Source organism: Berghia stephanieae, chromosome 2 (assembly GCF_034508935.2).
Source record: "Berghia stephanieae isolate SIO BIC M18660-M18661 chromosome 2, UCSD_Bste_1.3, whole genome shotgun sequence".
NCBI classification, from domain to species: domain Eukaryota; kingdom Metazoa; phylum Mollusca; class Gastropoda; order Nudibranchia; family Aeolidiidae; genus Berghia; species Berghia stephanieae.
Genome location: NC_088361.1, coordinates 27,750,069 through 27,772,098, shown reverse-complemented (window position 1 = coordinate 27,772,098; position 22,030 = coordinate 27,750,069). Strand labels below are relative to the sequence as shown.

At 34.8% G+C, this 22,030-nt stretch overlaps 1 protein-coding gene across 6 annotated transcripts; it reads left to right on the top strand.

Moving 5' to 3' along the window:
- Positions 1–7,838: 7,838 nt before the first annotated feature.
- Positions 7,839–22,030, top strand: LOC144964617 (zinc transporter ZIP3-like). Of its 6 annotated transcripts, none has more exons than XM_078899094.1 (2): positions 7,839–8,055; positions 15,682–22,030. In XM_078899094.1, the coding sequence occupies exon 2, from the start codon at positions 15,754–15,756 to the stop codon at positions 16,975–16,977; it is 1,224 nt and encodes a 407-aa protein (XP_078755220.1). In that variant the 5' UTR covers positions 7,839–8,055; positions 15,682–15,753; the 3' UTR covers positions 16,978–22,030. The 6 variants fall into 6 exon arrangements, with proteins under 6 accessions (XP_078755220.1, XP_078755221.1, XP_078755224.1 ...); XM_078899095.1 differs by lacking the exon at positions 7,839–8,055 and adding an exon at positions 8,222–8,456; XM_078899098.1 differs by lacking the exon at positions 7,839–8,055 and adding an exon at positions 8,479–8,546.

Genomic DNA, 22,030 nt, shown 5'->3' with positions numbered 1-22,030 from the left:
GTTTGATTAATTGGATATCCTACTTTTCATGTGACTGAAGAGTTAAAGTGAGTGTCATGCAGTAGTGAGGTAATGAACACTTCTGCTAAAGTTAAGATGATTTTGTCATTTTCAAAATAAATTTTAAAACCTTTCGACAACCTTTTTAAATATTTACCTCTTTTTAAAATTGTATTTTGATTATTCCCACGCAGCTTTAATCCAGTAGTTGCTTGCTACCTAAATTCATTTTATCATTTTACATAACTGAAATTACTACGTTCACAAATACAGAATTCTAAATTTGTTAGTTTTTTAACAAATTTAAGTATCCCCTACCACCACCACTATTATCATTTCCAGTCCCGCCACTACTACACCATTTATCAATCACTACAACCACATCAATCACGCCACCACTACTACGTCATTATTCCTACCACCACTCTTACAACCACCACCACCACCACTTCTACCAACACTACTTCAACCATCAACACATCATCTCCCTACCACCACTACTACAACCACCACCTCACATCAACATTTCTATCATCACCTCCACCAAACCATCATTCCTTCTACCACAACCACCACCATATCATCTTCCATACCACCACTACCACCACCATATCATCTTCCATACCACCTCCCATAGCGGGCAGGGAGGTACATACTGTGTCTTCTATCCACTTATATCTTATCCAACAGGCTTTCTGTCTTTGTCTTGGAATGAGATTACTTGGTTTTTTCCTGGCCCTCGTCGGAGTCCTGGCTGAGAGGGAAACAGTCAAATGCTTAGTTATTGTTTTGGGAGATGATATTTTTTTCCTTGTAAATCATCTCTCTGTTATGTATTATTATATTTGTTATTTTTCATGTATAATGTGAGCATTTGAGTGTGTTCCTCTTTGTTGGATTTTGTGCTTGTGTCGGAATGAGACTTATAGGTGATCTCAAACTAAGTACATTGGTGGTATGCTCTTGGAATCTACATCTGATCCCTATTTGTTCCCATTCCCCTTCGTCTTACTTTCCTTTGGGTGCTTTAATTGTAATTCTAGAACTTTTTACTATCCCATTTTCTTCCTTTTTACTGGCGCTGATATAACCTAAATGTGTTGCAAGCGCCGTAAAACCCTTAAAAACATAAAAACATAAAACTTCCATACCACCACTACTATAACTACTACCACCTCCACATCTTCAGCCATCAGATGACCTGGTGGTGCGATTGCGAGTTGGGAATCAAGGGATTGGTGTTGATTTGAGGCATCCTGTTATTGTTTGATGTCGAGATTTTTCGTGTGGGGGCTTCTTGTCCAAACAGGAGAACAGTATTATCCGACGCTATAGCAGAGTGCAAATGCTGACGTTCTTAGGACCTGCTGTGTTGCTTCCCAGGTGGTCCCCGCTAATTTTCTAAGTTGGCAGTTTCTTTTTGCATTTTTGTTTGCTGTTCCTTCAATATGTTTTTATTTTATTATTATTTTTTTTGTAGTTAAGCTGCCTGTCGAGGGTGACACCTAGGTATTTTGGATTTCTGTCCGCCGGCAAGTTATTTCCATCAACTACAATGTTAAGGGTTTTGTTGGGTGTCTTGCTATTCAATTGAAATGTAGTGGACACAGATTTTGTTGTGTTCTTCATCTTCAAATACCATTGGTTGAAATATTCCTTTAGCTTTGATGTTTCCTCGCTGAGCGTCTTTTCTATTTCTTCCCAGTCTGCATAACCCCGTTGAAGTGATTGGCTGGCAGGCATGTCACTGATGTAGATGTTGGGCAGTGTTGGTGCAATGACTTATCATTGTGGTACACCGTTCTTTATCTTTCTTGTTTTGCTTTTCTCCCCTCCTTGAATAACATAGTTTGAGAGTTTTCTTGCACGGTATTATTCTGGCCAATTTCAGCATTAATCCTCCAGTCCAGACTGAACGTAGACCGCAGAGAGGTCGATTAGGACGGCCCCAGTCTTCAGTTTATTTTCAAATTCCAAAGGATGTAAGTACCAAAACTTGTTCAGTTGTTCCTCTTTGTGGTCTAAAACCTGCCTGTTGCACTGGTATCCATTTGTCTACATAAGGGGTGATTCTTGTAAGTAGGACTCTTTCTAGTAATTTGTACAGGCAACATAGTAGTGATATTGGTCTCCAGCTGGACGATTCTGTAGCTGGTTTGCCTGGTTTCAGGATGGCAATATCTTTGCATGTTTCCATAGTTGTGGATATCTACCCTTGTTCATGATATATGTGAAGGTGTTTGCCAACCAGTCAATTGCTTGGGGTCCAAGATGGGTGAGCATATCTGGATAGACCATCTATACCCTCAGCTTTCCCATTTTTCATTTTCTTCAGCGCTTCTTTCATTTCATTTTGTGAAACTGGCATAAGTAATATTATATTATTAATATTAAACAAGTGAGCGAGGCTACCCCTTTTGTGCATGCAAGTAGATTAGTAGTTACTCAGTTGCCATATTATGCTCTTGATATGAGAGGTTTGAACATGTAGCTCTAGCGAAATGCAGCTTCTGGGCTCTTGACTCGTCAGACTATGAATCAATGAATTTTTTCATACTATATTGTGTTCAATTTTTTTGGGGTCATAAAAATAATCCAAATCGAGACTTGTCAATTCACCCCCCACCCCTCCCAAATGTGTATTTTTGATGTAAGAAAGGGGTGGAGGTGGGGGGGGGGGGGGGGGGGGGGGGGGTCAGATCAAAAATGAATTGCCAAGCTATTATACAAATTATATGCTTTTTGATTCATGGTTGAATCACAATTTCTTGGCTGAAGTGGAGAAAGTGGAAAAATACATTTTAGACTTAATCGAATGAAATATGCGCTACTCAGCTAGCCATTTAACCGCTGAAGAAAAGAAAATAGAAAAATCAGAATAAAAATTATTTTAAAAAAATATTTTGTCAATGTTTAAAAGCCATTCTCAATTGATATTTTCTTAAATTAAAAGTGGCCCGCTTTATCTTAAATGCACTTTTCTCCATACCAGCCTTGGTAATATGAAATCGTTTTAAGAGTCACCTTATAATTTACCTTCATGTATTGTTGTCGCGTTTGCATGAGACATTATTTCTTTTATAATCATAGTTCACGTTTATTTATTTTGGTTGTGATATACTGCATTCATTTTCAAATTAAAAATAATTTTCTGACTGGTATCTGTTTTGTTGATCTTCTTTTATTCATGCAGCAGCAGCACCAATTGGCTCCCACTACCCACACCAGTATTATCGCTAGACCTTACATCCTGGGTGGGGTTCCAGACCTCACATAGTGGGCAGGGAGGTACTTGCTTGTCTTCTATCCCCCTGTATCTGTTTTTCAACTTCTTTCTGTCTTTGTCTTGGAATGAGATTACTTGGTTTTGTCCTGACCCTGGGCGGAGTCCTTGGCTATGAGGGAAACAGTCGAATGTATAGTTATAGTTTTGGGAGATGATATTTTTTCCTTGTAAATCATCTCTCTGTTATTTATTGTTTTCTTATATTCAACATATGATTTGTAAACATGTGAGTGTATTCCACTGAGTGGGATCTTGTGCTGGTGTCTGGGTGAGACTTTTAGGTGATATCAAACTAAGTACTTTGATACTCTGCTCTTGGAATCTACATCTGTTTCCTATTTGTTCCCAGTTCCCCTATGTCTTACTTTTCCTTAGGTGCTTTAATTGTAATTCTAGAGCTTTTTACTTTCCAATTTTCTTCCATTTTACAGGCGCAGCTATAACCTAAATGTGTTGCAAGCGCCGTAAAACCCTAGAAACAAAAACAAAACAAAACAACCAATTCCCCTTTGTCTTACCATTTCTTGGGTGCTTTAATTGTAATTCTAGAACGTTTTACTATCCTATTTTCTTCCTTTTTACTGGCGCTGATATGACCTTAATTTAATGTGTTGCAAGCGCCGTAAAACCCTCAAAAACAAATATTATGTCTGGGTCGGACTATAGGTGGTCTTAAACCCACAGAAACTCTTGGAATCTTTTTCTGTTCATTATTACAAGCGCCGTAAAATGGTTAAAAACTAACATCTATTCTTCCCGCCCTCCCATAGTGGGCAATTGCTTTCTGTATTTGTCTTGGAATGAGATTACTTTTGTCCTGGCCCTGGTCGGAGTCCTTGGCTGGGAGGGAAACAGTCGAATGTATAGTTATAGTTTTGGGAGATTTTTTTTTCTACTAACTCATCTCTCTGTAAAGTACTGTTATTTTATTATATTTTTTAAAATTGTGTTCCTCTTGGTGGGGACCTGTGCTTGTGTCTGGGTGAGACATTTACGTAATCTCAAACTCGGTACACTGATAGTGTGCTCCTGGAATCTACATCTGTCCCCTTTTAAAAACTAATTCCACTTTGTCATTCTTCAAAGTTTGTGATGTACAGAATAAATCTGAATAAGAAAAAATGTATATTGGGTGGTAACAAATGTGACGATTTTGCTGCAGGTGGTAAGGAGAGGGTTAAACTCAGCACAATGATAGGGTACTCTTGGAATCTACGTCTGTTCCCTATTTCAACCGTTCAGCGGCATGGTCTTTGCTTCGTACCTGAAAGATACCTCGTTTAAACATCCACCGTGCTATGTGGCTGTCAACAAGCCACCTCTCCATAGTTCAATATGCGGCTCTGTGCTGCGGCTGACACTTGGGTTATTCCAGTCTACCTTTTGAGTACCCTAAGATAAATGTCCGCATGCAGATGAATAAAGGGACTTTATTATCATTTACTTTATTGATGTGTTACAAGGGCGTGTGTCTGCGTTGGGGGGGGGGGGGGGGGGGGGGGGGGGCTATTACCGTATTATAGCATCCATTTACCGCCGTAGCCAACATCATGGCGAAGTGATAAGAAAAAGCAAAGAGGTGCCTTTTACGTGAAACGGCAATGGAGTGTCTGCGTGTGTGTTAAATACACACGATACACACATAAGTAACTGTCAATATCACAGTAAGTTATCAGTGTTCGAAATTAAGGGGCCCAATTCAAAAAAAAAAAAAACAACGTTCATTATTTTATTAATATTTTTTTTTTTACGTTGGCTGGATGAAATTAGTTCGAGGAAACCGTGTTCGAGGTAAAAATTAGTTCGAGGAAGGAACGGAATGATAACAAGGAATACTAAGGAAACATTTCGGGACATTTGAATTAGTTCGAGGACACCTAGTGGGCAGTCTTCTTTCCCCCTATATCTGTTTTCCACCATGCTTTCTGTCTTTGTCTTAGGATGAGATTGTTTGGTTTTGTCCTGGCCCTGGCCGAAAACCCTAGCTGGGAGGGAAACAGTCGAATATATAATTAGAGTTTTGGGAGATGATATTTTTTGTTTTGTAAATCATCTCTCTGTTATGCAGTTTGCATATTATATATATATATGATTTGTATATATTCGAGTGTACTCCTCTTAGTGGGGACTTGTGCTTGTGTCTGGATGAGACTTTTAGGTGATCTCAAACTAAGTCGCTCTTCTTTAATGATGTGCTCTCGGAATCTACATCTGTTCCCTATTTGAACCAATTCTTACATTTTCTTGGGTGCTTTAATTTTAATTATCCTATAACTTTCTACTATCCAATTTTTTCCCCATTTTACTGGCTCTGATATAACCTTAATGTGTTGCAAGCGCCGATAAACCCTTAAAAACATAAGGAACGACAAACGTATTATGCTATGTACTATCATGCATTTATGTTGTTGTAGCCTAAAAAATAAATTACAATGATCATTGAAACTTTTTATTCCCATTTTAATCACCCCACATTTAATTGCTATTAAATTTATCGTAATCTATCATAACATGATAAAGGGCTCAGCGGTACGGTCTCTGCTTCGTACCCAAAATTTACCGAGTTCGATCACCCGACGCTGCGTTGTGTGGCCTTGAGCAAGTCACCTCGCCCTCGCTCGATTTTCGGCGCTGCACTGCGGCTGACGCCTGTGTTATTCCAGTCTTCCCTTGGAATAGATCCTAGAGACAAATTTCCCCTGGGTGGGTATCCTGACCTCCCATAGCGGACGGGGTACAAACTGTGTCTTCTATCCCCTTATATCTGTTATCCAACATGCTTTCTGTCTTGGACTGAGATTACTTGTTTTTTTTCCTGGCCCTCGTCGGAGTCCTGGCTGGGAGGGAAAAAGTCAAATGCATAGTTATTGTTTTGAAAGATGATATTTTTTTCCTTGTAAATCATCTCTCTGTTATGCATTATTATATTTGTTATTTTTAATGTATAATGTAAGCATTTGAGTGTATTCCTCTTTGTTGGATTTTGTACTTGTGTCCGGATGAGACTTATAGGTGATCTCAAACTAAGCACATTGGTGGTATGCTCTTGGAATCTACATCTGATCCCTATTTGTTCCTAGTTCCCCTATGTCTTACTTTTTCTTGGGTGCTTTAATTGTCATTCTAGAACTTTCTACTATCCCATTTTCTTCCTTTTTACTGGCGCTGATATAACCTAAATGTGTTGCTAGCGCCGTAAAACCCTTAAAAACAAAAACAAAACAACCTCCCGTAGTGGGCAGGGAGGCACTTATTGTGTCTTCTATCCCTCTATAGCTGTTTTCCAATTTGCCTTCTCTCTTTGTCTTGGAATGAGATTATTTGGTTTTGTCCTGGCCTTGGCCGGAGTCCTTGGCTGGCATGGAAACATTCAAATGTATAGTTATTGTTTTTGGAAAATATTTTTTCCCCTTGTAAATCCGTTATGTATTATAATATTTGTTGTTTTGAATTTATAGTTCAATCATTTGAGTGTATTCCTCTTAGTGGGATCCTGTACTCGTACCTGGATGAGACTTTTAGGTGTTCTCAAACTGTAAGTACATTGATGGTATGCTCTTGGAACCCATTCCCTATTGGTACAATTTCCCCTTTGTCTTACTCTTTCTAGAGTGCTTTAATGGAAATTCTTTTATACTTTTATACTATCACATTTTATTCCTTTTTAATGGCGCTGATATGACCTAAATGTGTTGCAAGTTGCAAGCGCAGTAAAACCCTTAAAAACAATCAAAAACATTTTCATCCTGAATTCGGTGAGAGAGAGAGAGAGAGAGAGAGAGAGAGAGAGAGAGAGAGAGAGAGAGAGAGAGAGAGAGAGAGAGAGAGAGAGATGTCTGGATGGATTGGCACCTGAATATTTGCAGGAACCGATTAAAAAGTATGAACCCACTCGAAATTTAAGATCATCTCAGTCCCAACTTCTAAAAGTTACCACCTCAAAATCCACTTTCGGTGAAAAAGCCTTTTCATTCATTCATAGCTCCACGCCTATGGAACGCACTCCTCGGACAAAGTCCTGTGAAAATTTATCATCTTTCAGGAAATGTCTGAAGACGGAGTTGTTCCGTGAGGCTTATTTTTCATGAAATAGATGTTGCTTAGATTTTGTTTTTGTATGCATGCTTATTATGTATCATGTAGTGTCGTGATTTTTAATTTTGTTGTTTTTAACCATTTTTATTTTTATTATGTAAAGCGCCGCAGAGCACGATTAACGTGGATGTTTAGGCGCTATATAAATTCATTATTTACTATTACTATTTACTATATATATATATATATATATATATATATATATATATATATATATATATATATATATTATATATATATATATATATATATATCGCAAGATCGCGTTTTTCTCGCAAGCCAAAGTCAACCCTCGACGCAAACGGGTCGCGATCACGTAAGCATTTTGTCATTCGAATAATTGCGTGTATGCAGTGATCAAGAAAATGGCTATGTGCACGTAATTAAATGTATCTATTATATGCAGTGATGCCTTTGTGTATCATGTGTACTAACTACTAACTAGGTACTCAGTTCACAGTTCACGTCGAGTGATGCCGATAACACATCCTTGTCGGTCATGTGACACGGGAGTTTATTTTCGAAGTCAAGATGGTGGGAACTGCTGATCAAGAAGGCCTGCCCAAGAATCGTGAATGTTCTGTGTAATATTCAAGCTTGTCACGTTGTTAAACGTCTGCAAAAGGAATGATTATAGAAGTCTTATCGCTGCAATTGACCAGAAATATAATTAGGTAGGTTGTTACACAATCTTTTAAGAAAATTCGATTTTAAGGGAAAAAGTGTGGGGCAAAGTATTGGGTTGAGTTGTGACTATCTTCTATCTAAACTAGACTAAATGAATTGGGTGGAAAAGATAACAAATTGGGCGGCGCATTCAACTTGTTTGATAAGATACGTATTATATCATTATGTTAGTACTTTATCGTTACAGGCTGATCGCACTCCTTGACGCATAGTGCGTAATAGTCATGTTACTGGTCAACATATCACAGCCTTCTCTCGTCATCAGTCAATAGTCAATGTCGTGGCCATGATAAGAGACATAGCGTGGCTTTGCTTTAGCGTGCCAAATTTGAATCACACTGTTTGTCGATGCGATGTGTAGACGTTGGTCAGCTGACATAAATCTGTGGTATGGGAAATTATATTCATTTTATATTTATAGGAATACGACGAGTGAATTGAGCACGAGGATTTGGAATTTAAATTTAAGTTTGTGAAAGTTAGACATTGTTCAATATTTGTATTATAATAGTGATGATAGTGATAGTGACAACGATATATAATATTTAAAGTAAGATAGCTTTTGCGATTTAACAGATATATTTAAGGTTTGTTGTTTTAAAAAAAAATTACATTACGTCGGTTTTCATTATCTTTTATCTTTCAATGTTCAAACTGATTTGAGGATTTGCATAATATGGCAGGCGTGGTGTCGCTCTACTGTTACTGTTAGTGTTAGAGTTAGAGCTATAACTATATCTAGTGTTGTTTCCTGCTAGGTCGTACTAGGTATCACTCAGAAAATTTTGTACTGATTGCATTGACTTTTGTAAGTTTACTGTTGTGACAACAATGAGTTATACACTGTCTAATTATTTTAAGGAAGCTGCTATTTTCACCGTAGGATGAAAATAGCTTAGTAGACTATTTTCACCATACAGTCATACAGTGACAATATTGTGGTAGGCTATATTCACCGTACGGTGATATCTTGGTAATGGTAGGCTATTTTAACAAGCTATGTTGCAGATAATCAATGAAACATGTGAGCTGGGCCTCATACATTTATCATGGTCATTTCATGAAAATTAAGATCTTTACTTCAACTTCAATGTTATCTTGTTTTATACTTTTGCTTTTAAGTACAGAAGAGATTATTACAAAGTAAATTTTTAAACTTCAAATATTTATACACTCGAGTGCCGTTTTCTCGAACACACGGTTTCCTTGAATGCATTTGATTGTCCTGAATTTTTACTTATTATTATTTATCCTAATTCCATTCCTTTCTCGAACTAATTTTTACTTTTACCACGAACACTATTTCCTTGATATAATTTCACTCAGCCAGTAATTTTTTTAAAATGTTAATTATTAAAGCTTTTTTTAATGTGCCCAGTAATTTAGACCAATGATTTTTACTATGACATTGACAGTTAAGTACATGTCGTGTTGTGTGTATCTATCTACACAGCAAGTGTGTGTTTATGGTGCTAGCATCTGTGTTTGTTGTGATTTGCCTTAATTTTTGGCCCGTCCTCGATTTTCCCATGATTTTTGCATTAAAAAATAAAGACACCACTGGGAAATAAGAAGAAACAGAATCCCTTTACTCTTAAAGCCCATTTAGACATACAGTTAATTCATCCACGGCTGGGAAGTATAATGAGACACAGTGGATGTGTGTCACCATTGAACTGACGGTTTGTCAATGAGAGTGAGAGAATTTCTGTTAAGATGTTCAGTTAATTTGATCCACAGCTTCGGATCTGGTTCATCAGACTGTCCTGTCAGTTTGTGAATGTTGTATATGTGTGTAGATCAGTGCTCTTAATTGTCTGCTTTTTGACAGAATTCCGCCTTTTCCAGCATCTTTGACATTTTTGCCGTTATATCGGATGTTCGTGTATGTCGGGGGAAAAAAATCCTTTTTTAAATTTTAAAATTTTGTTGTTGTTTTTTTTTGTTTTTTAAACTTTTTAGTTTAGCATAATCTGCGAGTTTGTTTAATATTTCATGAATGGGTATTAGTTGGAAAAATAGATGCCATCATGTCTAATGTCAAATTTTGACACCAGTGTTCAATTACATGAATTCTGTAGACTCTCCGAGTTTTAAGATGTCTACACAGTCTGCCACCAAGTGTCAAAAGTGACGCAGACAGCAGTTGTCTTGGATAAGAAGATGGTCGACAGGATTGGAGAAAAGAATGGGAGCAGATGATGATTTATGGACTTTTATTTATTTATTTTATTTTATATATTTATTTATAAATGTAGAATTCTTATGTAAAACACTTCTTAAGAGAGAGAGAGAGAGAGAGAGAGAGAGAGAGAGAGAGAGAGAGAGAGAGAGAGAGAGAGAGAGAGAGCTGTAAATCCAAATAACATTCTGGTGGAGTATCTTCTCTCTCTCTCTCTCTCTCTCTCTCTCTCTCTCTCTCTCTCTCTCTCTCTCTCTCTCTCTCTCTCTCTCTCTCTCTCTTTTTCTGGAAAATAACAATGAGTGGCTGATTTTTAATTTTATCTTTTCATTTTCTATTTTGCAATCTATTTAAAATTAAAAGTCATGAGTCTAACCATGAGTTTTATATAATCATGTGGTTGCAACAACTACGAAGTTCTAGCATAACACTGTTACGACCTTTGAGCCCAGATTTTATCATCATCTCTTTATATAGGGAGTTCCTGATAGCTAAGTTGGTAGTGCTTCACACTCAAAGTCAAAGGGTCCAAGATTGATCCTGGTGCAATCAAGTCTTTGGGTAGCTGAGTCTTTTGGATTTGGTGAAAAGTACTTTGTGATAGACTAGCATCCTATCGAAAGGAAAGCAAGCAATTACTATTGTCCATTTCACGCTATAGAAACCAGGATAAACTCCGGCAACCATTGACTCAGTGGCTCTGAAGACCTTTCTCTTTTTTTTCTTTATGTAGTAATTTAGTAAGATTGTTGGTGTTATTAATTATGGTTAAAAGGATATTTGCAACCTATAAAATATTCCTTAGATTTTAAATATTTTATGCTCGGAATAGGTGGTTGTCTGGTTGTTTTATTCTGTATCGCCTCAATAGTATGATTTAATTTGTCATTTTGGATTTGGTTTGAATTTGACTGATGAATGGATAAATTTTCTTCCTTTTCGACAAATTACAATTACTGTCCTTGGTAGCCATCTCGGCTTTCTCTAGCAACTTATTTGGCCACTGCTGGATGTATGTTTTGTTTTTCTGGCATTTCCACTATTGTGAAAACCTTTTTTTCTTTTTTGATAATCATAAATTCCAACCCGTCGTAACCAAGGTGGGAATCATGAGGCTGATTTTTCAGACTTTTTGACTTTCGCCTTTTAAGAGCATTGGTACATACATATATATGATGTTGATGCTATGTGTTTAGTCATTCGTAACCGACATATTTTCTTTCCGAATCACAGCGCACAAATCTAAAAATAGCTGCTATCTTGTTGACGCTATGACGTCTCCTAGTAACTCGACTCAGACTAAAGCATGAAGTCTTGCCTCACCAAATGACTAAAACTTGGCCTAACTTAGTCCGAAGGTGCCGTGATTTCAGTCCCGGACTTGCTTAGTCAGCTCATTTGAAATCCGACTTTTTCAAGTAATTGACTAAAGTGAGAGATAGTCAGAGACTAAGCGCTAGTCTGCATTCATGAAAACTGCCCCTGATATATAGAATTAAGTTTCATTTGTCACATTGGTGACAAGAAAATTACGTGATTAATCATATACAAAGACGAAAATAATTTTTAACATTTTCAACTCATACAAATTGTAATCAACACATCAATCTTAAATCTAGTTGAATTTTTCTCTCTCTCTCCCTCTCTCTCTCTCTCTCTCTCTCTCTCTCTCTCTCTCTCTCTCTCTCTCTCTCTCTCTCTCTCTCTCTCTCTCTCTCTCTCTCTCTCTCTCTCTCTCTCTCTCTCTCTCTCTCTCTTTCTCTCTCTCTCTCTCTCTCTCTCTCTCTCATACCCACCTATTCACCCACACATCTTACACATCCTCGACATATTACAGATTCCACCAGTAAATATAATCCAGTAGAAAGGAGAAATAGCACTTATACTGTAATCTTCAGATTGATATTTGATATTTTTTTTTAATGATGATGATAAAATAATACAGTGGTCGCCGTTAGCTGTGCCAAAATGTGAGATGGGTTGAAACAAAAATCAAACAACACACTCACACACACCACCATCACTCACATACGCCACCATCACACACACACACATACCACACAGACATAAGGACACTTAAATAAATGAATGAACTTTGAAATCCAATGCTTGATAACCTTCCTTGCATGATTGTGACTAATTTTGGGTCGCTGATTACGAAAATCTTATTATCTTAATGTTATTTTTGTCTTATATAATAGATTATTTGATCCAACCTATTTTGATTAGATCTAATTTTTTATCATGCCACATTCCAATGTCGTCCAAGTGAGTTGAAAGTTCAAAAACTAATGGCAGCTTTTGGGCAAAACAAATGCTAGATAGTATGATACACACTGGGACAGACAGCCTCTCACACACTCTATTGCCCGTTATGTGTAACTGACACTTCTCATCTTATTCATCACTTTGCCATTTGTTCTAATTTCAATGCCATGCACCATGATTTGTTATAATGGTTGACTGTGATGGTAAATGCGATGCCGTGATGTTGCATTCCCCTCCCTCCCCCCCCCCCCCAACACACACACCAACTCTTTGGAACATCATAGCAGCCAACTGTCCTGATAAAATTGAGACTTCCCGATTTGGCAATCTGAGAAAAATTTTAAGAAAAAATAGTGGACCGTTTATATGTATGGAAAAGACCCTTGCATACCCCAAGATTATGATTTTTTGACTACCAATGAGCAAATTAAAATAAAGTACTGAAAAGTTCTAAATCTAGATTGTTTTATTACAGTCCAAACCATAATGGTGTTTTTGGTCATGACAGATTGTGCATAAGGGTGACCCATTTTAGGTCTTTGAAAAGTTGGTCAGTATGTAACATGTCATGTATTAAGTTTTCTCCCTCAACATATTGATAAAGTAAATCGTAAATATATCCTTTACATAGCCTCACTCGGAAATTTGTTTTTGGGTCCATTCCAGAACACTGGAATAACCCAGGTGTCACAAATTGAGCTAGGAAGATGTGGCTCGCTGAAGGCATCATAACACAGCGGACATTCGAATTAGGTATCTTTCTGGTACGAAGCAAGGACCATACCACTGAGCCACACTACCCTCCCCCTCCTTCCCATCAAGTCATTATGGCAAGGCATGGTTTCCTGGAACTTTTTTGCATGTCCCGAGCAGTTCAAGGAAATTATGCTGGAGTGCATGATTGTATTTTTTAATACTAAATAATAATAATAATGATAATAATGATAATAATAAAAATAGTAATAATAATGATAATAATAAAAATAGTAATAATAATAATAATAATAATAATAATAATAATAATAATAATAATAATGATGATGATAAAAAGTAGAATTTATATAAAGCTTTAAACTTTAGTCTGAATTGCGTATTTTGTAGTTTTGTGGTGGCCAGCCCTGAACAAAATGGCCTAGGTAAGATGGAGCTTCACCTGACAGACATTTAAACCCCAAAAGCACGATTTTATATTTTATTCTTTCTATTTTGTTTTGTCATTTTCACCGACCTAGCAGCAGTGTTTTGTTTGGATAGCCCAAGCCTACCTTGTAAATGAAAAATTCGAATTTTTCGCTCCAGCTTCAAAACTGTGTTTACCTCTTTGACTCAATAAATCTTGTTGAAAGGGAAAGTTTAGTTCCTTAGAACATATATTCAGGACTTTGAAGCATCTTTGGATCATGCTGAAGTTAAATTGTTAATCTCTAAAGCTACTTAGAGGGACTCTCTTTTATCCCTTGGGAATTATGAATTTTTTAAATTCGACGTAGGCAGCTCTGATAGCCTGTACGTTTAAAAAATCTTGTCAGATGCCAGAAGTGAATTGCAATTCCATTCTTGAAAGGATCAATGTTGTCACTAAAGTTTTAGTAATATCTGTTGTGAAATAATTTCGAACAGTTGAAATTTTCTTTAAATAGAAATTGAGAGAGTTTTACAACATAATGTTTATGTATGATTTCATTGAAATTTCACTATCAAGGATAGCACCCAGGTTTTTTACTTACTCCGTTGGAATTATTGTGTGGCCATTTCCATTTATCTTACTGAAGTTTTGTTTGCTATTTTCTCTTTATTTCTGACATTGCCACAAACCATCACTTCAGTTTTATTATCATGTAAAAGCTTGTTTATTAAGATTAAACTGCAATGTGAAGAAAAAAATATTATTTACTTCAAACCAGTTTTTCTCAGAAGCTCCTTCATAAAAAAGATAATGACAGAATTATGATTTTTCATAGATTTCACTTTTCAGGAAGGATTGGAAATTTATAGTTATTAGTAATCTAAATAGTAGAGTGCTGACATTTGTGCCCAGTTCGTGAAGCATAGCAGAAGTTTTCCATCCACTAATGGCTCAGATCTCTGTCTTTATTTTTTCTTTTCTTTTTTTTCTTTGTTTTTTTTTGGTTTTGTTTTATGATATTATATTATATTATTATTTATTTATTTATTATTATTATTATTATTATTATTATTATTATTATTATTATATATTATTATTATTATTAGTATTATTATTATTATTATTGTTATTATTATTATTATTATTACTATTATTATTATATTATTACTATTTATTATTATTATTATTATTATTATTATTATTATTATTATTATTATTATTATTATTATTATTATTATTTATTATTATTATTATTATTATTATTATTATTATTATTATTATTATTATTATTATTATTATTATTATTATTATTATTAATATTATTATTATTATTATTATTATTATTATTATTATATATATTATTTATTATTAGTATTATTATTATTATTATGTATTTGGTGATTGCATGGTAGCTAAGATAGCCTTTTTATAATTCTTGCCACTCCAATTTTCTCTCTTTTAATCAATTGTTTTTGCACTTTTCTCTTCATCGTAGTCATAGTCCTCAAAATATCTTAATTTTTTAAGATTTAAGCGATATTTAAATGCTGGGTTTTGCTACTAATACTACTCTCTCCTCTTGCAAATGACAGTTATAGTCATAATGTTTAACCTTTGCAAGTGGACCATATGATATTTAAGGTAAAAATGTTAGAGCAGTTTTTCAAATGAGATTTAGATAAGATGAAGGTCTTTTTATTTCATCATTTTCAATATTGCATTTTCAACTCATTCTCATTTTCAATGTTATTGTTAGGAGACTCTGTGTGACTATACAAGACTCTCAAACTGCAGTCTTAAGTTTTGTAAACAGTTTATCCATGACAGTTTATTGTTTGAAAGCTGGATTTGAGGAAAAAAAATTGCTTTGCAGTAAATGACGATAAAGTCTTACTCAGTGGACTAAACAGCAAGGTGTTTTACATCCATTTGTCATAAGTCTTTAGTTATTTTATTTTAATTTTTTTAGCTTTTAACTGTTGACTTGAAAAAGACCAACAGAATTAACCTTTATTTAAATTTTTCTTTTATTTTCAGAGGCGCTGCTTTAATTCCAGTGATTAAGTGTGTTGAAAGGAAAGGAAGCCTAAGAGATAATTTTTTTTCAAGATGGCTGTCTCAATGGATGTCTTGAAGATTCTGATTTTATTCAGCCTCCTTATCATGACATTCATTTTTGGTATACTACCTGTTTTCTTTATTAGATTTATTGAAAAAGCTTCGTCTAGTCAACCAAGATCTCTGATTGAAGAACAGAGTAGGAAAAAAAAGTTTGCTAATTATTGGCGAATTTTGAGTTTTTTGAACTGTTTTGCTGCTGGTGTTTTCCTTGCTACCTGCTTTCTGGAGTTGCTCCCAAGTGTCAGGCACAATCTTCTCAGAGTTATGTTTTCACAAAACATTTATACTGGTTTTCCTTTGGCAGAATTTATAACGATTATTGGACTCTTTTTCATTCTCATAATAGAACAAATAGCATTGAGTATGAAAGAGAATTCTCCTCCTTGTCAAGTTCCAGAATTGAATGATTCAAACAATGATGTTCGTCAACCATTACTGGCTAAACAAATGCATTCTTCAGATGAGGGGCAAGAGGATGACAGGATGGCATCAATTCATAGCGACTATTATTATGGGGGACTGAATGATCAACCTCAAGTCTCGAGTCGCAATAGATCAGATGAAAACACGTGTAATAATAATGGAACTGTAACTCCTGTGCCGTCAACCAACTCAAATGTTATAGAAACTAGTGGTTCACCCAACTCCCAGATAGTTAGAGTCCCTGAAGATGATGTTAGATTACCCACGGAACAAAACATTCACGTCCATTCTGTTTTTAGATCCCTGTTTCTTCTATGTGCCTTATCTCTGCATGCAATATTTGAAGGATTAACTATTGGGCTTCAGGAGGACAGATCCGACATTTTGAGCATATTTGGAGCTCTTGTGGTTCATAAATCAATTCTGAGTTTCAGTTTAGGAATGAGTTTGATGCAAAGCAAAATGTCGGTGTCCTCTGCAATAAAGTCTGTTATTTTATTTTCAATATCAGCCCCTATTGGTGTAGTTATCGGAATAGGCATCATGGACTTGTGGGACAGTACAAAATCAGGAGTGGTGCATGGAATTTTACAAGGATTTGCATCTGGTACATTTTTGTACATTATCTTTTTTGAAATCCTACCCAAAGAGTTCAATGGCAAAACTGATAGGCTTTTAAAAGTTCTTTTTCTTATTGTTGGATATGGTGTCATTACTGGTATTTTGTTCTTGGGAGATGATGTGAAGCATCCATTGTGCTTGATAAATGAAAAAGGATCTAATCCATGATTTGCATTACTATTGATTTAAGAAGAATGACCTATAATCTTTTTTTTTTAAATTAAGTGAATTTATTTCTAAGCTATTAGAAGCTATGGTCTGTAAAATGTATATAGCAAAAATAAAAATAAAAGTTTCAAACAAGGAACAGCCCACAACAAAAACGATATAAATATGGCAATATGATTACTAGAATTCGGCAAGAAACGTGAAGAGGACTTTAAGATTTAAATTCTATTCATGGCATAACTGTTTTTTTGTTATTTTTGTTTATCTGTTTGCTGATAACGGGTTTTGAGCCTGAAATATTCTGTTGTGAATTTTTGTGTAACCCTGTTTAAATGTTTCATAAGATCATAATTGCTGATTTGTGAATATTTAATGATTTGCATAAAGGAAGAGTGATTGATGAATAGATCAGACCCCTGATGTGGATCAAGTAAGTTTGATCAAGAGAAGAAAACTTGTTGACATGGTTACTGAGTCATCCACTGCCTTTTCTTCCATTAATTTTTCTTTCTTTTTGTATAGAATATTCCTTTATGTTTACAATATTGGTTTTGTGGATCGGTATCCACTCATTCTTCTTTTTAAGTTTTATTGTTTAAATGAATATTTGCCATGAAGTAGTGTGTTTTATCATATCAAGGCCTCTGCCACTTTCAATCTGTCTTGAAGTTGAAGCCTTTGACAGTTATATTGATATTAAGGATATATATTTATTTTTTCTAATAGTATACACCACCTTCACAAATCTTCAGGTGTGTATCTAAATTATGTCCATGCTATGATTCAAATAAGTACAAGTACAGTGAAACGGATAAATAGGAACATAGTTGTGTTTGACGACTTTCGATTTAAGAAACAAGTTGATAATCCTTACTTTTATTTATTAACATTAATGTTAGCATCAAGTATTCAGCATGCTCTGTATTAAATTGTCTCAACTTCAGAATTTAATTTCATTGACCTTACTTTATTTTCAAAAAAATGTGTAAAATTTTTGACAGAGTATGAGTTAATTTTATATGGACAATTCTTATAACTGATTAGAGAAAAAAAATCACAATTTAAAAATGTCCAGTTATTTTTGACCGTGCAATTATTAGTCTAAAATGATTACGACAGGTACCAAGAGCCATCTTACTGATATTTCTCTGAAAAATATATTTTCAAATGAAATGTTGATAGTTATGTATCTCTTGAAATGGTAAAGCTTAAGAAATCTCTGAATAATTTTGTTTGTTTTTTTTTGGGGTTTTTTTTTTTTTAAACCAAGGAAGACTTCAAACAATAATTTCATTATAAGTTCTTATTTGCAGTGTTGTTGCTTGTTTCCAAATTTGAATCACTGTCCACTAGTATTTGTCAACTTACATTCACCCTCTCTGATCACTTCACAGCATTTTCAATTCCGTAATTTATTTATAATTATATATACATGCAATTCTTGATAGAATTTAGAAATAGAAATCTCTCATTTTTTAAAGAATATCCACAGCAAGTATAATAGTAATTTGTCCTATATTGCTCATAGAATCTTGCATAATAATTCTTGTCGTGGCAATTAAAAGCTACTCATGCAAAATTCAATTGCTTCATGCCAAATTACAATGCACCTACATTTGAATCATTTGCTCAGTAGCATATATATATACTTCAATTATTTCATTTTTAATATATACATTATACAGATACTTTGCATTTGCAAATTACAGACCCACCACTTAGACATATTTCTGTTATAAGATTTTATAATTGGTGAAAGTTGGCCAAATTCGGATTTTAAAACAAAATTTTTGGAGAAAACGGGATACAAGATAATGTACATTTACTTAGAAATTAATATATAGCCATGTATATTTGATTACAGTTTTTACTGTAAATGATATTTGTGTGGTGCAGCATGAACATCTTGATTATGTTAATAGTTGCCATGTGTCAACAAGTGAATCTCTGTGAGGTTTCTATGTTTATAATGTATAATGATGTGTGGCTTGGTGGCTCATACATTGTAATGCCAATCGCAATGTAGGCATCTCTTTGTACTACCTCTCTTACAATATCTGTCACTGCCTGTAGCCAGAGATTCAGTCACACTTGAGTCAAGTGGAGTAATGTGTGCAAAATACCCTACAACATCGGGACCAGAATTTTCAATGATCACTGTCACCCATCCAGTCACTGACCATGCTTAGCACTGCTTGACTTTTTAATAAGAAAAGACACAATTCAAGTGTGAATTATTACCGACATATATCGTAAGAGTCATAGTACAAAAAGGATGCCTTTCTCTCATTATTCCAAAACTTAAGCAATTCCAATCGTATAAACTCTTTAAGTGCTTGTGAGATTTCACTAAATCTCAAATATGATATGATGATTACTATGTTTCATCGCATTTATTTTGACGATTAAGGAGATCCCTTTCTAATCGCACACACAAGCTTTACTCTCACCCATGCGTGTTTTGTAGGTGTTTATGTTGTATTATTATTTTTCCTTTGACATCACTTTCATGTGATCACCCCAGATTATAATAATTACCAAATTGGCAGTATACCACTTTCTCATTACAGCTGTGATCAGCTCATGGTCAAATCTTGAAAATATGCAACATGATAACATTGAAAGCAAATGTCTTTGAGGAGGTCAGTTTCTCTGTAAATAATTATACAGTATCGGTTTTCAGATTGTTGACTGATTTAAAAAATATATAATTTATTACCGTAGACCACTGTTAACCATTCAGCTGATTTGTCATTCATTTCCTTGTTGTTTATTTTTTACTTTATTTGTACTTGTCACCACAGATACAGATGAACCAATAAACAGTTGGGGATGGGGTCTTTGGACCTACAAGGGTGGACAGGAGGTCACTTGCTGTGTCTTCCATCCCCCTTTATCTGTTTTCCGAGTTGCTTTCTGTCTTTGACTCGGAATGGGATTACTTGGTTTTGTCCTACCCCAGACCAGGGGGGCAAGCAGTCAACTGTGTAGTTATTGTTTTGGAGATTATATTTTTTTTCTTGTAAACCATCTCTATTACATACTGTTGCATTTTTTGTTTTAAATGTATAATATAATGGTTTGTAAACATTGGAATTTCATTTTTACTGGTGCTGAAATGATCTAAATGTGTCACAAGCACCGTAAAACCATTAAAGACAAACAATAAGCAGTTGTTGGGAGTTACTTGTACTTGTAGGATCTCTTTTAACCTCCTACATCTGTTTATCCTTTCATGGTCATTATATTGTTCACGGATCCATAGCTTTATTACTTCTTTTGTCCCCCCCTATTCTGACATGGTACTTTTTTGGCTCTCTTGCGGTTGCAAAAAATTGCAGTGCAGCTGGGAAGTCAACATTTTTTAATGCAAATTTTCGAGATATTGTAATGAAAATGAAAACATTAATTAAAAAAAAAGACATTTGTTTAATATGATAGCTCTTATAGAATGTGAAAGGAATTTAAACAAGAGTAGTTTCTTTTTTACTATCTCATTTTCTTCCTTTTTATTGGCACTGATATGACTTTCCATTTGTTGCAAGCGCTGTGAAACCCTTAAAAACATACAAATACCTTGCTCTTTCATGAATTAATTATCATTTTTTAGGAAAATTAATCGCAAATATTTGCAATTTTTTTTGCAAATTTATCTGGTTTTAGCTTGCAAAATTTGGGATTTCATTTTGCAAAAAAATGCCATGTCAGCCTATTTCACGTCTTTCATATATCATTTCCATGCAGCTTTTTATGGTCCCCTCTGTCTTGAGTCTATTGCTAAGAGGGAAACCGAGAAACAGTCAGATAAATTTATTTTGTGGAGAGATTTTTATTCTTTGCTTTATATTCCATTGTGTGCGTATCCTATGGCAGTATCATTCGTGACTTTTATTTGATGGTATCCGAGTGGATTTTAGGATGTATTGCTACTCTTACTCTAAGATCTACAGCTTCTGATCTTAGGTGATTTACCCTTGTTTTCTTAATATGAATATTTTACTATTTTGTTATCCTCTTTTTTATTGCCTCTCAAAAGCACTGAAAACCCCATAAAAACAAACACAAATGGCCCAAGTTTGTCGCACTTGCTAACAAATGGAAAACATGTTAATATTTATTTCTCTCTTCTTATCTTCTTGCACATATCTAGCTACAACCCAAATTATACTTATCTCATTGTTGAAATGGAAATATTTCAATCAACTCAAAATATTGTCCAAGATTGATCTAATCCTGTAATTATAATTGTTAATATTATAACTCATTTTATGGTGAAAGTGTTATGCACGCAACTGGTTTATGAATTTACTTAAAATAAATATTGTTTGAATGGAATGGGGTTTAGGTAGTCAAATGAATTAATTATAGGACAAACAAGATATATTTTGATTATTGTGACAAACCTGGTTCTGGCAAAGTTACGTGTTCAGTGCTTTTTTTCTTTCTCCAAATCAGAAGTAGAGGGTGAAAATTTGTATCTTGAGGGGGGGGGGGGGGGGGGGGAGTCATTCATGCCATTCTAAAATCAAATTGCCGCCTGATGGACTTCAGCCAGGAAATTGGCAAAAACTAAGGTGTTTTATACCAGGATAGAAAACAAGAAAGGGAAAAAAGATATGTAGAATAATGATTGATTCTAAATTCATCACATTTTTCCCTCCTCATTGTTTTCTATCCTTCTTCTGGTATAAAACACCTTTTGCCAATTTCCTGGCTGAATTCCATAAGTTAAGGCGGCAGTCTGATTTCAATTGACATGGATGAGATGATTCCCCCAATAGATCGGTCAGACAAAGAGGTGGATTTTCCTGGGATCTGCTTTTGTTAATTATTCCCTCTGCTTTTCATTTTAAGTACTTGGAAATGACCTTATCCTTATAATATAGTATTGCAAATACCATTAAATTTCTAAAATGATTCAACCAATGTTTTTGTTTAAATGCACTGTCAACAAATGTATATGATCATGTTCTTTTTCAGTCTAATTATTTGCATAATTGTGCAACTTTGTTTAAAAAAATAAATCCATAACAATGATATATTTTAAATCACA